The sequence below is a fragment of the Maylandia zebra genome, linkage group LG6 (genome assembly GCF_041146795.1).
Source record: "Maylandia zebra isolate NMK-2024a linkage group LG6, Mzebra_GT3a, whole genome shotgun sequence".
NCBI classification, from domain to species: Eukaryota; Metazoa; Chordata; class Actinopteri; order Cichliformes; family Cichlidae; genus Maylandia; species Maylandia zebra.
The window spans coordinates 7,876,989-7,893,207 of record NC_135172.1 but is presented as its reverse complement, the minus strand read 5'-3'; the positions used below and the strand labels follow the sequence as shown (position 1 = coordinate 7,893,207).

Below are 16,219 nucleotides of genomic sequence, written 5' to 3'. Positions count from 1 at the left end.
TCGAGGAGCACCACCACCTCTTTCTCCTTGTCTGTGTCCACCTCTCTGTCGGGGAGCACCACCACCTCTTTCTCCTTGTCTGTGTCCACCTCTCTGTCGAGGAGCAGCACCACCACCTCTTCGATGAAGGTTTCCTCTCCCTACGAGTCTATCCTGCTCCATATTTGAACAGTGCAAAGTCTCAAACACAGTTCTACTTACATGGTAACTAATTGTGATCATCAGGGGGAAACAATTAGCAATTAGTATTTCTAGATTGAAAGCTCTTGCAGCAATGTGTAACTTACAAATGACCAGACAACAATCAGTCAAGTTGAAAATCCATGGACATAATGGATGATTCATTGATTGAACATTAAGATCAGTTGAATTAAATGATAGACAAATGTATTAAACTGAATAATAAGAGATGCAAATCAAAAATTTGATAGTGATAACATTATGAAAGGCAGTAACTGTGAACAAAACATTTATTTAGATGAAACACTTATTTTGTGTAGTGAAAAGGATATTTTGTCATTATGTGTATTGTACTGACACAATTGAAAATATGCTGAAATGTTTGAAAAACGTGCACTTTTGATGATCTGTTGTGATATAAGTACTAAGAGTTTTGAAAATGTACCAATTGCTTGTGAAAACTGCGCCAAACCAATAAAAAAAAACTGTAGTGGAATACAAAAATGGAGGCTTGCTAGTCCTGAGATTTTTATTTTACATTTAAAAAGACAAAGCAAAAAAAACATATTTGACTTTTTAGCTAATATATGCCTGTTACCTAGTCAAGGTAGGCAAAACAATTCATAGCTGCATTTAAATAACTTAAGTGCATTTCTAGGTGCAGCAGTTTTTTGGTCACAATGCAGGCTTTTGCATTGTTTTATTTCAGTGCTGTTTTTATGGTGTATCTGATATCCTGCTGTTAGTGTTGTTCCTGTGTCATTAAAATAATGTTAGAGGATCAACATCTGACCAATTACGTTGTGATGTCATAGCTTTGGAATTTGGAGGGGAGCGAAAGCCTTTGCCATACGACAACTCTCTTCTAGAACAAATGGTTGGTATTCCTAATGTTTTCTTTATTATTTTATATATAATATAATAAATATATTATCAGATTTACTGTTAGTCAAATTCAGGTTACTAATATTGGTTTGCTAGAGATAGTTTATAATACCATTTGCTGACTTTATTGGCTAATGCTAACTGAATACTCAGACATGACTAGTCAGTTGCAATATCTTGATGCAGCTCAATCATCCAGGTAAGTAAATTCCAAAAGGCTGATTCGGTTCATCTGGACGTAGCATTTTCAGTGGGAGAAACATTTCATCGCTGATCCACATGACTTCTTCAGTCTCAGCTGACTGGAGGTTTCCCCAACCGCAGTCTATTTACACTTACAGGCCAGTGGACACTCTTTCAATGATGAGGATGTACACATCCTGGACAGGAAGGAGCGCGGAGTCAAGGAGGCCATATACGTGAAAAGGGAAACACCGTCTTTGAATCAAGGAGGAGGCCTAAGGGTACATCTGTCACCATCTTACAATGTTGTGATTGCAGCCATTCCCCAACTCTCTGTGAATGGCACTCATGGCCATTGATCAGTGGTTATGATAATTTGCATATTAATGATCAAGGAACTGACCTCCCAGTCCAGTGGTGCTGGTTTCAGTCACTGTGCAAATGTACTGTTTATAAGATTGGGGAAACCTGCAGTCAGCTGAGAATGAAGATGTCACTTCGAATAGTGACGAAACGTTTCTCCCACTGAAAATGCTACATCCAGATGAACAGAGTCAACCTTTTAGGAGTCACTTGCAAAAACACTTTTATGATGATGCAGAAATAACAAAAACACAAGCACAGAGTTTCTGTTTGCATACTGGTTTGCAACTTCTTTTTCTTTCTTTCTTTCTTTCTTTCTTTCTTTCTTTCTTTCTTTCTTTCTTTCAAATAAACACAGTTTTATAAATTTGAGGTTTTCAGGATTTTTCAAACTAAAATGACACCCACACCCTCTCGACGCCCCCCATCAATCATTCGTTAAAATACATACAACATTTAGGAGCTGTTAACTTGCTTTTGCTGTGTGTCATGGTAAACGGAGATTGATGCTGACACTTTGTTGACAGTGGTTTTAAACTTACCAGAAATAACAAAACAAACTTAATGTAAACTGCAGTCTTTAGAGATTTAGACACATCCATTATTTGGGGTGAAATTTGACTTGAGATTGATTTGTTTTCCGTTTCTGGACTCCATCCATTAAACAAGTCGGTCCTTGGCTGAGACGTGGCTAGGTGGATGTCAACAAAACAAATGCAGTTTCAGTTAAATACAGTTTTGCACCACAGTTCCAAACAAAGAAACCCGATGAGATGGAGGTTTAGGATGGGACTGCATTGCAGTGTTGTTTAGTAAACAGGTGATGGAGCAGAAAAAGTCTTAGATTTCCTTGTTGTTTATTCCAGTCTGTTTAGACTGTATGCTGTTACTCTCTCTCTCTCTCTCTCTCTCTCTCTCTCTCTCTCTCTAATGACTGTGTGTGATTTTGTGAGGAGGAAGATTGTGTTTGTGCTCGGTGTGTGTAGCTTGATACTTCACTGGCCCTTCCATCTTGTACGGATGCTCAGTTGACTAGCAGATTAAAATGACCCATTTGCATCGACTGGCCGAGTGCCTGCTCAGATGTATCTAACGGTCCTGTGCTTGGGCGCACGTCTAAGTGTTTGTGTTTTATTTCTTTAATTGTTTTCTGCTTTATACCAAAGCTTACTGGTATGTATTGCCATTCTTCTTATTTACTTATTTGTCATATTTTTTTCTTTTTAAATTAATTTTTAGTTTTTAGCCACTTTTGAGTAGTTGGAGACGTTACTTTTTTAAAGTAGGAAATCTCTGTGTAAAAACTCAAGTAGAGCGCCAGAAGGAGGAGAATGTGAAGAGTATTGTAGTCGCTGATGTGTGCTCAAATGAATCTTAAGATGTTTGTTTTTGACTCCTGGCATTCTCACAGTTTGCCAGTATTTCTATTCAACGACATAAAGTGAACTCTAATATATCTTATATCTTTACATTGTTCGCGCCATCCACCAAACATACCCCATCTCATTGTCTTATTAAGTCGCCCCAATTACTGCTCTCCTACCATGTCAGATGTGACAGTGGAAAGCAGAGCTGAGCGGATCAACTGCCTCATTGCCCATTAGGGCGGTGATGGTGTGTGTGTGTGTGTGAGACGCGTTCTGCTTTAATGAGATATTGTTTGGCAGAGTCGCCACTCGAGGGGAGTCTGTCGCTTAACTGACCCCTGACCCCGACATGCTGCACAAAACTCAATTAACCACGCATCACTGAGGCTGTATTTGTGCTCGTCTCTCCCCTCGTGTCCCTTTCCTTTTTCTTATACAAAAAGACAAAAACAAATTATGAGCATTTTCACACTTAGCACCTTATCATTTCTACCTTGGTGTTTTTCTGAGCATCCATACATGTGAAAATGGTATCATCATCACCATTGTACTGTATATGCCACTCTGCTTCCTGATGCTTGGTTCGTCTTTGCCGTTTAACTGTCAGTGTAATTTCACACACATCCAGGGAATTATTCTGGACCCCCTGCCTCGACCTGTTGCCATCCACCCCTCCCTCCCTCTCTTATAGCCAATCCCCTGCTTTTTCTTCCCTCTCTTTCTCTTCAAATGACCTCATCCACAAAAATTATATCTTCGAGGAGACTATGCTCCTTATATATATATATATATATATATATATATATATATATATATATATATATATATATAGATAGATAGATAGATAGATAGATAGATAGATAGATAGATAGATAGATAGATAGATAGATAGATAGATAGATAGATACAGTGGGGCAAAAAAGTATTTAGTCAGCCACCGATTGTGCAAGTTCCCCCACTTAAAATGATGACAGAGGTCAGTAATTTGCACCAGAGGTACACTTCAACTGTGAGAGACAGAATGTGAAAAAAAAATCCATGAATCCACATGGTAGGATTTGTAAAGAATTTATTCGTAAATTAGGGTGGAAAATAAGTATTTGGTCACCTCAAACAAGGAAAATCTCTGGCTCGCACAGACCTGTAACGTCTTCCGTAAGAAGCTTTTCTGTCCCCCACTCGTTACCTGTATGAATGGCACCTGTTTGAACTCATCATCTGTATAAAAGACACCTGTCCACAGCCTCAAACAGTCAGACTCCAAACTCCGCCATGGCCAAGACCAAAGAGCTTTCGAAGGACACCAGGAAAAGTATTGTAGACCTGCACCAGACTGGGAAGAGTGAATCTACAATAGGCAAGCAGCTTGGTGTGAAAAAATCAACTGTGGGAGCAATCATCAGAAAATGGAAGACCTACAAGACCACTGATAATCTCCCTCGATCTGGGGCTCCACGCAAGATCTCATCCCGTGGGGTCAAAATGATCATGAGAACGGTGAGCAAAGATCCCAGAACCACACGGGGGGACCTGGTGAATGACCTGCAGAGAGCTGGGACCAAAGTAACACGTCTGGCACCATCAGTAACACACTACAACGGCAGGGAATCAAATCCCGCAGTGTTCCGCTGCTGAAGCCAGTGCATGTCCAGGCCCGTCTGAAGTTTGCCAGAGAGCACATGGATGATACAGCAGAGGATTGGGAGAATGTCATGTGGTCAGATGAAACCAAAGTAGAACTTTTTGGTATAAACTCAACTCGTCGTGTTTGGAGGAAGAAGAATACTGAGTTGCATCCCAAGAACACCATACCTACTGTGAAGCATGGGGGTGGAAACATCATGCTATGGGGCTGTTTTTCTGCCAAGGGGACAGGACGACTGATCCGTGTTAAGGACAGAATGAATGGGGCCATGTATCGTGAGATTTTGAGCCAAAACCTCCTTCCATCAGTGAGAACTTTGAAGATGAAATGAGGCTGGGTCTTCCAACATGACAATGATCCAAAACACACCGCCCGGGCAACAAAGGAGTGGCTCCGTAAGAAGCATTTGAAAGTCCTGGAGTGGCCTAGCCAGTCTCCAGACCTCAACCCCATAGAAAATCTGTGGCGGGAGTTGAAAGTCCGTGTTGCTCGGTGACAGCCCCAAAACATCACTGCTCTCGAGAAGATCTGCATGGAGGAATGGGCCAAAATACCAGCTACTGTGTGTGCAAACCTGGTAAAGACCTATAGTAAACGTGTGTGAATGTGTGTGTGAATGGGTGGATGACTGAATGTAGTGTAAAGCGCTTTGGGGTCCTATGGACTAGAAAAGCGCTATACAAATGCAGGCCATTTACCATTTGACCTCTGTTATTGCCAACAAAGGTTATGTTACAAAGTATTGAGTTGTATTTTTGTTATTGACCAAATACTTATTTTCCACCCTGATTTACGAATAAATTCTTTACAAATCCTACCATGTGGATTCATGGATTTTTTTTTTCACATTCTGTCTCTCACAGTTGAAGTGTACCTCTGGTGCAAATTACTGACCTCTGTCATCATTTTAGGTGGGGGAACTTGCACAGTCGGTGGCTGACTAAATACTTTTTTGCCCCACTGTATGTATATATCCACAGACGAGGGGCCTATGCTCCTCATATATATATATATATATATATATATATATATACACACATAGATAACACAAGTAAACACAATGTATTTACTAAATAAAGGTGTTTTTTATTGGGGGTAAAATAAATCCAAACCAAGAATTGAGAGTATGAATTAATTTATTTTTTGAGAAGCTGAAATCATATATTCTAATACTTGAGATGTTGTATTTGATGATACCGTATGTAACTATAAGCCATAATGAGCCATATTAAAACAAAAAGGCATGAAATATTTCACTTTGCATGCAATGAATATAAAATATGTTAAAGTTTACCTTTTTGAATGAAATTACGAGAAAACTGAATTTCATGACAATTTTTTCAGTTTTATTTGATAGACTCAGTGAAGAGAATGATGGGAAAGTAGGGGCAGCGAGAGAAGGGGCAAGACATGCAGCAAGGGGCTGCGGGACGCACTCGAACTATTAATTAAAAATATCATGCATGCGGCTCTACCACAGTTTAATTCTAACAGAGAGACCCTTCAGTAATGTGTACTTTAAAAACAACATAAATGGCCTTCTGGCTTTTCTGTGTCATGAAAGTGGCTCTCTTTTTACTCGGCTAAATTCATGGTAATTTATGATAAACACATAACTCAAGAGTAAATTATGTTCAACATTTCATTTTAAAAATGAAGTTTCTTTAGAAAAAGAAACATTTAAATATTTGGGAATAAATGTAACCCGCACAAGGATGGAGTTGCGGATTCATAATTTTGACACGTTGTTAGAACAAACATCACAAGATTTTAAAAAATGGGCAACACTTCCAATCTCATTAGCAGGCAGAATTAATATAGTTAAAATTGCAGTCTTACCAAAATTTCTCTATGTTTTCCAAATGATTAAGACAGATTTAGACAGATTAATAGCAACATTTATTTGGAAAAATTCAAATCCCAGAATGGAAAAAACATATTTGGAAGTACCAAAAGAGGCTGGGGGGCTAGGGTTGCCAAATTTTATCTTTTAACACTGGGTGGCTAATATCACCAAACTATTGCACTGGAAATATGTTTATGAGAATAGCGAGGGTGAGGGTAAAAATGGAACTGATGTCTAATCCACTTCCCCTCCTAACCTCATCCCTAGCTCTAAATCAAAAACAGAAAATAACAATTCCAGTTGTAAGAACATCTATTCGAATATGGCTTCAATTCAGAAGGCACTTCTGTTTGCAACAGGTTAGTACATTTTTGCCTGTTGCTTTTAACCCTTTGTTGCCATCCATTTCAGATAAAGCATTCCAAATTTGGCATAATAATGGTTTGAAGTTTTTTTTACAATTTATTTTCAGGAGAAACTTTTAACACCTTTGACGCTCTGATGAGAGATTACAATATACCCAGCTCACATATGTTTAAATACCTGCAAATATGAAGTTTTTCAAAAACATTGTTTCCTTCATTCCCCTACCTACCTTCTAAAAATCAAGTGGATACTATTTTGGAAATAGATCTTTTGGCAAAAGGAGAATCTCCGTCATATACAAACTGATACAGAGCTTAAGGCCTATTACTTGGGAAAAAATAATTGGGAAAAAGACATTGTGGTGGATTTATCTGATGATGAGTGGAGATCTTGCTTGAATCGTATACATATTTCCTCCCTTTGCATTCGCCATGGTTTAACTCAGTTTAACATTCTTCATCGTCTTCATTATACAGGAGAGAGGCTTTCAAAAATTTTCCCAGAAGCCGATCCTGCCTGTTCCAGGCGTGGACATAATCTAGCAAATGAGGGTCACATGATGTGGTCTTGTCCTAATCTGGACAATTACTGGGGAAAATTCAGTGCTTGATTTCCACATTGGCATTTTTGGAGTTATGCCACCTCAATACGAAATCAGTCAATCTCAGGAAAATGCCATAGCATTTGCTACATTGCTTGCCCGTAGACTGATTTAGACCGCTACAGCATGCTGCTACATGTTTTAAACTGTTTGGGTGCCGAAAGAAGACTGCACATTTATGTGTAAACACATCACAGATCCTTTCATAGTCATTAAGGACACAAGAAATTATGATAGTAAGAAAACTTTGAGTATTTTTTCAGTATAGATTTGCATTAATGTGAACCTTCAACTAAAAAAAATGCAGTGTGAGGATCAAAAAACAACTATTTAAAGCTCAGTCTGAGACCAACATCGGCTGACTAATGGACATTTGGGCAGTTTTGTCGTTGCTACTCCATCAGGTCTTTTTGTTAAAGTTCTGTGAGTGGCCTGTAGCTTCAGTTCACACACCCAAACCACAGCATCCACTGTCTCTTGGTTTTTCTTTCTCTTTCATAAGGCACAGGACAAGGTCAGGCTCTGCTCCACCCATTACAGTAGCACAGGAACATGACACTCTACACGCACGCACACACATACACAGGTACACACACACATCTCATTTTACTTGTCCTTTCACAAAGCCTCGTGGGAAGAGTGACATCATCCCTTTCTTTCTTCACAGATGTCAATCAAAGTAGATAATGAGGTCACAGGGTTAAACCCCTCCCATTTAAGAGAGCCTCTACAAGTGTGTTGAAACGAGTGCCTGAAATGAGTTCAGTATCAGGTAACACACAGCAGTGACAGTTCATACCTAAACCTCCTTGGGTGACTTGGAACAGATGCAACAGTAGAGCAAAGCAGCTCAAGGCTATGCTCGTGTGAGCTGAGGACTCGCTTGTCAAACAGTAGCTGTTGCATTTGAACAAATATCTGGAAGAAAGCAATTTTTTTCCAAGGGACAACCTTTTACAATTTAATAAAAGGTGGTCCTCAAAGTGAACTCCCAGTGAGGAGACTTTGTTGACACTAAAGTGAATGAAAATAACTTCAAAGAGCAGCAACAAAGTGCTGCACAGTATTAGGATATTAATAGAGTGAATAAAAAAGATCTAGTTTTTTGGACTTGAACAAGAGCCACACTTGTTAAAAATAACAGTAATAGTATATGAACAGGAAACAAGTTCCATCTGAATTTTGTAAGACTGAGTTGGCCAAAATAATCAGCAACTGAGAGAACAAAAAAAGGCTGAAAAGTCTCGATATCTTATAGTAAAGTTGAATTTAATTACTGCCTGGTTGCCTGTCGGATCCAACTGTTAAGCACACAATATAGAACTATAGCATCACTATTTATATTCTAGTCAAAGTCAGTACATGTGTGAACATTTATCTAGTACAAACTAATAGTTATGACAGCTGAACAGCCAAATCCTACACATAGTCAGCAGGTGTTCTTTGTAATGTAGATAACACAGTTTGTAACGCTCAGTACAGTGGCATATAACCTTCATAACAAGCAGGCGAGACACAGTGAAAGATTCTGATTTAGTTATTTATTTATTTGATCGGAAGGTCGGGGGTTCGACTCCACTGAACGGTTACCCTGAGGTACCCCTGAGCAAGGTACCGTCCCTACACGCTGCTCCCCGGGCGCTGCACTGGTGGCTGCCCACTGCTTCACTGGGTGAATGGGTTAAATGCAGAGGAACTATTTCCCTATGGGGACTAACACGCACACTTTACTTTTACACTGGACTGAACTTAGTAAAAGTTTCTATAATATTTAATTTCTATATAATAGTTTCTTGTCATTTGTCATGAATAGAACTGAGTAGATGTGTGTGAAAGGCTTCTTGGAAAGACTGAAAACCTGGGTGTAAAAATGAGTACAGCACAGAACTGTTGTGTTTAACAGATTTGATAGTTGTGTGACTAATTTGTGCCTTCCTGGAATAGGCACTTTGTCACACAGAAGAAGTGTTTTAAGAACATAACTGGACCTTAGCCCGTCTCTAGTTTCCGCCTCTGTGTGTGAATCTGCATACTTCAGCCAGGGGAACAAATTCAAATTCCTTCAAACCAGCTTGTTTACATATTTCACTCAAGATGTCTTTTTCAGTTTCATACGTATTTGTGATGACTGGAACCGAAGCCTCCAGCCCCCCGTGGCTCTGTGAATTGGCTGAACAGAAGAAAATGGATCGTTGCACGCATCTATCTTCCAAACAAAATAATTAGTTTGTTAATGAAATTGATAAGTTACACTCTGTTCCTAAGATGTTCTTTGATGTTTTTATAGGTTTGACTTCTTTATGTCAGCAGTTCCTTTATGTGCTGTTTTCTCTTTTGTTTTCCAGAGACCTGAATGGAAACAACCTGACAGTCATCACCAAGACAGACTTCTCGGGTCTCAAACACCTCCGAGTCCTGTGAGTTATATCTGCCTTTACTCTTATAGATATATTTTATGGGTTACAATTAAAGCATTCATCCCATCCAGAGTGGCTTTCACACCATTTCCTTCTCTACTTTCATTGCCTTCAGGCTCATTGTTGACAGGGCAACAGCTTGTATTTATTACGACATTCTTTCCCACATTTCTGTCCTTGTTTGAGGTCTGAAGCATAGCTGTGGTGCCACGTAAAGCTGACATAAGGTGCTTGTCTGGTGTCAGTTTCTACAAGGAGGGTTTATCTATGACCCTTTGACGTGGAAGCACTGTGCCCTTGGGGAGAAACTGCATGAGCAGTAATTTCCTGTGTTAACTTGAGGACTAGAACTGCAATGAGTGTCAGTGATGGACATGATGACATGTCCCGGACTGATTATATCTCTGGAGACCTGATCAGAACAGATTAGCAGCCCACTGGGAGCCCTGGGCGTACTGCTGTCAGGAGGGTAAAGTGTTACAGCAGTAGGGATGGGTATCGTTTAGGTTTCATCCGATACCAGTACCAAACCGGTACTTTTGAAACGGTACCGGTGCTTAAACGGTGCTCAAACTGGTGCTTAAAGAATGGAGAACACAAAATTGGTCCAAAAACCTTTAGCTGTTTTTTTGTGTGTTAGCTTACACACGAACAACATTAAGCTACTCACGCAGAGAAGAACGGCTGCTGCTGCCATCATCATCCGTCATCATTTCTGCTACACTGGCAGGGCTAGGGGCCAGGACTCTCCTCTTCGGGTTCTTGGGGGATGTTGTTAACTCCGGGTCCGATAACAGGCATCACCCCGCAGTAGATGTGCTCGGTGTGAGGTCTTGCAGCAAGCTATCAATACAGCGCATTTCTCGGCTTTTAACAAAATGCTATACGTCGCCAGGTGTTTCATCAGATTCGAGGTGTTACCTCTTTTGCACAGTATCACCTTAAAGCACTTGTTGCAGGCTGCTGAGTTTGCATCTTTTACTGTGAAGTACAGCCAGACTTTTGACCGCTTTGCCTCGGGCATTTTTAATCTGTAGCTCTGCTCTAATAGAACGTACATACCTGGACCCGCCTACTGTGCTTGCAAAGGTAAAATGATTGGCTAGAATCCAAAGTGTATGACAAAAAAGCACCAAAATACAGCACCGAAATAAAGCACCAAAATGTGGTCTGGTCACTACCGTTTATGTCAGAACCGGTGCCATTATGGCACCGGATACCGTTACCCATCCCTATACAGCAGTGGTATATGAGGTGGAAGATGGCAGTATGTTTCTCAAATATACAGATTCAAGTGCAGACAGATTCAAAACCAGTGTCTGAAACCAAAGCCTCATCCACATATTCAGCTGCTGACAAATAAAACTCTATTTTCATGTACATGTTATTTTTTACCCAAATTCATCAACACACTCATAATTAAAGATTAAGTTAAACAAAGGCAGAACATATCCTTGTAGAAAAACTACTGTATTTTCACAATACTCAGACTGAGATCGACCAAACAAGACTCATGTTTTACGAGGAAGGATTAAAGCGTGTTACCAATTTATCAAATAGAAAATTGACTGTGTTATTTAATATCTCTTGATTTGTTTTTAAAGTATGTGCTTAAACAGTGAATCTTAATGTGAGTGTTTCCTTGCAGTCATCTGATGGAAAACCAGATCAGTAACATTGAGAAGGGAGTGTTTGATGAGCTGAAGGAGCTGGAAAGACTGTGAGAACACATTACAAAGACATTTACAAGTATAAACCAAATTAATTTTCCATTCAAGTGTTTTCTTTCACAGGAAATGATAGCTTTTTTTCCTTTGTCTTTTTTTTGTCCACACAGTCGCCTGAACAAAAACCGTCTCAGCCAGCTTCCAGAGCTGCTCTTTCAGAAGAATGAAGCCCTGTCTCGACTGTGAGTACAAACTCCAGAGCTCTGCGTATTTTCTCTCCATACCCTGCACCCTCTATTTGAAATCTCAGGACTTTGCTCTCCTTAGCTCAATGTCTCTGTTCTACACAATGCACTTTACGGGTTTTTGCACAGTCCCATATTCAACTGATTAGAATGTGTTTATCTTGGCCATCAGGTATGTCCGCCATGTTCACACATGTACATGGTCCATAAGTACTGGCTCATACTTGTCTACCACCCTATAGCAGCATCCAGTGTCTATATCCATCTAAGTAGTTCTGTCGGTCTTACTTGGAGAATATCGAACACTTACAAATTGCAGAGTTCCCTGAACTGGCAGCTCTTCTTATCGACAGGGAAGGTCATTTAGGATTTTTAAAACAAGCAGAAGTGGTCATTGGGGTATTTTTCCGCACTATCATGTGCATTCAGAACCTATCAAGCTGAAATAGTCTGGATTTCATTCAGATACACACTTAATTTGCATCTGTTAAAAGTGTGGTTCATTGAGCTCTAATCGCTCTGCATGTTTGTTTTCATTATTTTATTTTTCATTCTTCTTCTTTTGCTTTGATGGTCCTGGTTGCTTTTGTGATGTGTGTATGTATGATTGGATTTGAGCGAGTGTATGTTTAAAGGTGATCTGTTGTGATTTTCCATATTTTCTTTCACAAATATACCGTTATGTAATGGATGCCCAAATTTCAGAAAATGAGGTCAGCACATGTGAATCAAAGGTCAGGGTTCAGACTGCAATAAATCCACTGATTCTTGGCTCTGTTTGATATCAAAGATAGGTCATCTCTGTAGCCCCACGAACCTTCTCTTCTGTTCTTTTGTTTGCATTGAAGCCATCAATGAGGAAAAGGGTTTTCTAAAGCGAGGCAAGTTAAATCACAGAGAGGGTGAACTGGGTGAAATCAGCTCATCATCAGTAAAAAGAATCAGTATAAGATTATTATGAACTGTGAATCATGCAAAGTTACTCTATCGTAATCCAAGAATCTGGAGCTAAAACTAATAAATATTTTCCCCTTCATTTGTGGATAATGGATTATGTCTGCAGGTCTTGTTACGTCAACCCAGTTAAAAAGAATATATCCAGCCTTCATCCCTCCAGGCTGTTGTCTTAAATTTGTCTGTACATTAGCTAATACACAGATGTCTTGAATCTGGATATATTTTTGGATTATAGTGATCAACTACAATAGTCTAACATTGAAAATTTCTGCTACTCCAAGCTGTTTAGTCACTGACTTTTCTGATAAAAACAATTGACCTATTTTTCCTCACCCAGAAAACACTGCAAATAACCTCCCTCTAGACAGCAGAGGCACTGCAAATAACTTACAGGCTCCCACAGGAGCTGTAGGAACTGTCTAGCTTTAATTCAACATTTGAACACACGCATAAAGAGCTTATTTTAATAACTGAAAGCTTGGACACAGTTGGTTACTGTGTGGATAAATGTGACTCTCTCTCGCTCACACACACACACACATACACACACACCTCAGACGCTTTTGTTATAAATGCATGGTTGTAGTGTGAGATGGGGAAGGTATCTGCTACTGCCTGGAGATGCCTGGAAACACATACACAAACATTACTGCAGAGAAAGAGGAAAAAGCAAATATAAGAGCTCTCTAATTAAGTTTTTCCTAATGATTGATCTGTTCGTGACAGTGATGTGCTTTGGTACCTGTTTCTGCATGTTTGAGTGCGGTGATTTAGTGCTTAACAGAAAATGTGCTGATACAAAGAGATTTACTTTTCCCCCGAGTAAAGAAGGAAGTGGACTGAAGGGGGTAGCAGCCATGAAAAATACCAGTAATTACAGAAAAAAGTGGAGACAAACAATGTGTGTGCGTGCGTGTGTGTGTGTGTGTGTGTGTGTGTGTGTGTAAAAGGGAGGAATGAAGAGAAAGTATAAGATGAGTAGATGGTAAAAGACAGTGTGTGTTTGTTTCAATCCGTGTGTCTGTTCTGATTATTTGCTGCTTTCTGTTTTGGCAATTTCACACTCTAGCTCCCATTAGGACGTGCCGAGATGGACTTGGCATGTTCGATCAATCAGCAAACACACACACACACGCACACACAGTGACACACTCATAGCACAGAGCCATTAGCACTTCCTCTAGCAGGAGCGATTTCTTTTCCTCCTGCTGTGATGATGGACTGTATAAAGCCTGATGTCCCTGGGAAACACACACTCATGGCTTTTTGCTTGTGTGCATTTTTGTCTCTTCAACAAAATTGCCTTCCATACTTTAGCCTATTTCCTGTATATTCCCCTCTCCATGTATCAGTCTGTCCTCTTCTTGTAGATTGTGATACACTGTCTTCTTTTTAAACTGAGCTTTTACTGGCTAAATATATAGGTTTATTCATTTGCAAAGAACTGAACAGTGTGTAAAGACTAATACATACATACATAAAATCTTTTCATTTAATTAATTTGCACGTCATTGAGTGAAATAAGTATTTGATCCCAACTATTCTAGACTGTCCACCACCATGGACAAGACCAAAGAGCTGTCAAAGGATGCCAAGGACAAGACTGTAGTAACAAGCTTGGTGAGGAGGTGAAAACTGTTGATGTGATTATTCAGAAATAGAAGAAATATAAAATGACCATCAATCCAGTCTGGAGGTCCATACAAGATTTTGCCACATGGGGTGAGAATGATCATGAAAAAGGTGGAGGATCAGCCCAAAAATACATGGGGGAGCTTGTTAATGACCAGCAGGTAGTTGGGACCACAGTCACATTGGTAATACACCATGCTGTAACAGAGGTGTGGACTCACTCGAGTCACATGACTTGGACTCGAGTCAGACTCGAGTCATTAATTTTATGACTTTAGACTTGACTTGAAAAAATGTTCTAAGACTGTGACTTGACTTGGACTTTTACACCAATGACCTGGGACTTGAATTGGACTTGAACCGGTTTACTTGAAAAGACTTGATATTTCACCCCATCTCTAAAATTTAACACACATATTATATAGAAAATGTGCACCATTAATTCAATTCATTCATTCATTTATTCCAACCACACTCCGTACGTATGTGTGCATGAGCTGTAGCACAGCCAATCAAATTAACCAGATTTTTTTTTAAGAAGAAAAAAAAATGCTCAAAAATGCTGCAAGGAGTTATTTTTTTCAGGTACATAAACTATGAAATAGTCAACAAAAAAACGAAATGCAATATACAAAACATGCAAGCAGAGAATCACAGACAGAGATGGAACAACTTCCAACTTTGTCCGACAGTTGAAGTTGCATAAAGAACGGTAGGTTCTCTTTTGCTACAATGAGATAGCTGACTTCATCTAAGTAGCAAATGTTGTCCAGGCTACGTTGATGATACTGTTTGGTTTTAATGTGTATAGTTTTTTTGTCATGCTATTTTAAAGCCGGTCCTACAAGCGCATCCAAGAATAACATGCAGCTTATCTCAGAATTGTCGGTGAAAATTATTCTTGGAGCTAGGTTTAATTGTGCTGCATTTTAAAGAGGTGCAATTTCACAATTTGTGTATATTTTCTAAGTTCACTATTTTGTCATGTGTTGAGAAAAACAGATTTAAAAATCACATGGTCTAATATTTACATTTCCATATAACTGCAACTTTTTTTTTGTTGTTTTTGTTTTTTAAAGACTCGAAAGGACTTGAAATTCAAAGTTTCAGACTTGTGACTTTACTCTGACTTTTACACCAGTGACTTGAGACTTGACTCTGACTTGCCTGACATTACTTGAGACTTGACTTGTGACTTGAGGATAAAGACTTGAGACTTACTTGAGACTTGCAAAACAATGACTTGGTCCCACCTCTGTGAACAACTAAGGAGAGATTTTAATGTCAGTTGAAGATGCTGCTCGGTTTTCCTCTCCTCTGTCCATACCTCTGTGTTATTGTTCCATCCTCTTTCTTTTCTCAATTTTGGCAACTTTCATTTTTCATTCTTTCTGTCTCCCCTCAGTCTTTTGTTGGCTCTGTGTGGATGGGATCGCTCCACACCCAGTAATAGTCCTTTGTGTGTTTTGATGATACCTGGAGGGTGACTGAATGTGTATGTTCGTGCACCAGGGTGCCCCCTCCCAGCACCTCCCTTTAGCCCAGGGGAGCTAAAGAATTATGGGTGTAACTAGGTGTCTCTCTCACCCACGCACACAAATTCACCTTGACCTGAAAATGAACTGTGTGGTTAGCCAGTCAATACTGGGCTCCTGCAGGTCTTATTGGGTGCTTGAAACAGTACTCAGTAAAATGTAACCCAATGATTTTGAGCTGGACAGTGCACAGGCAAATGCTTATCTGAACTTGATCCCATTTGAGATAGGAGAGAAATTCCTGTTCACAAATATCTCTTTATGGCATCATTAGCATCTTGCTATTATTTTATGCAAGACACATGTAAGACCACAGAGGAAATGGCATCA

At 39.5% G+C, this 16,219-nt stretch overlaps 1 protein-coding gene across 2 annotated transcripts in view; it reads left to right on the top strand.

Moving 5' to 3' along the window:
- slit1b (slit homolog 1b (Drosophila)) overlaps positions 1–16,219 on the top strand; it is an 85,660-nt gene that overhangs the window by 14,260 nt on the left and 55,181 nt on the right. For both annotated transcript variants that reach the window (XM_076884601.1, XM_076884600.1), the window contains exons 2-4: positions 9,782–9,853; positions 11,502–11,573; positions 11,691–11,762. In XM_076884601.1, coding sequence (XP_076740716.1) covers positions 9,782–9,853; positions 11,502–11,573; positions 11,691–11,762 — 216 coding nt within the window. The remainder of the gene's footprint in view (positions 1–9,781; positions 9,854–11,501; positions 11,574–11,690; positions 11,763–16,219) is intronic.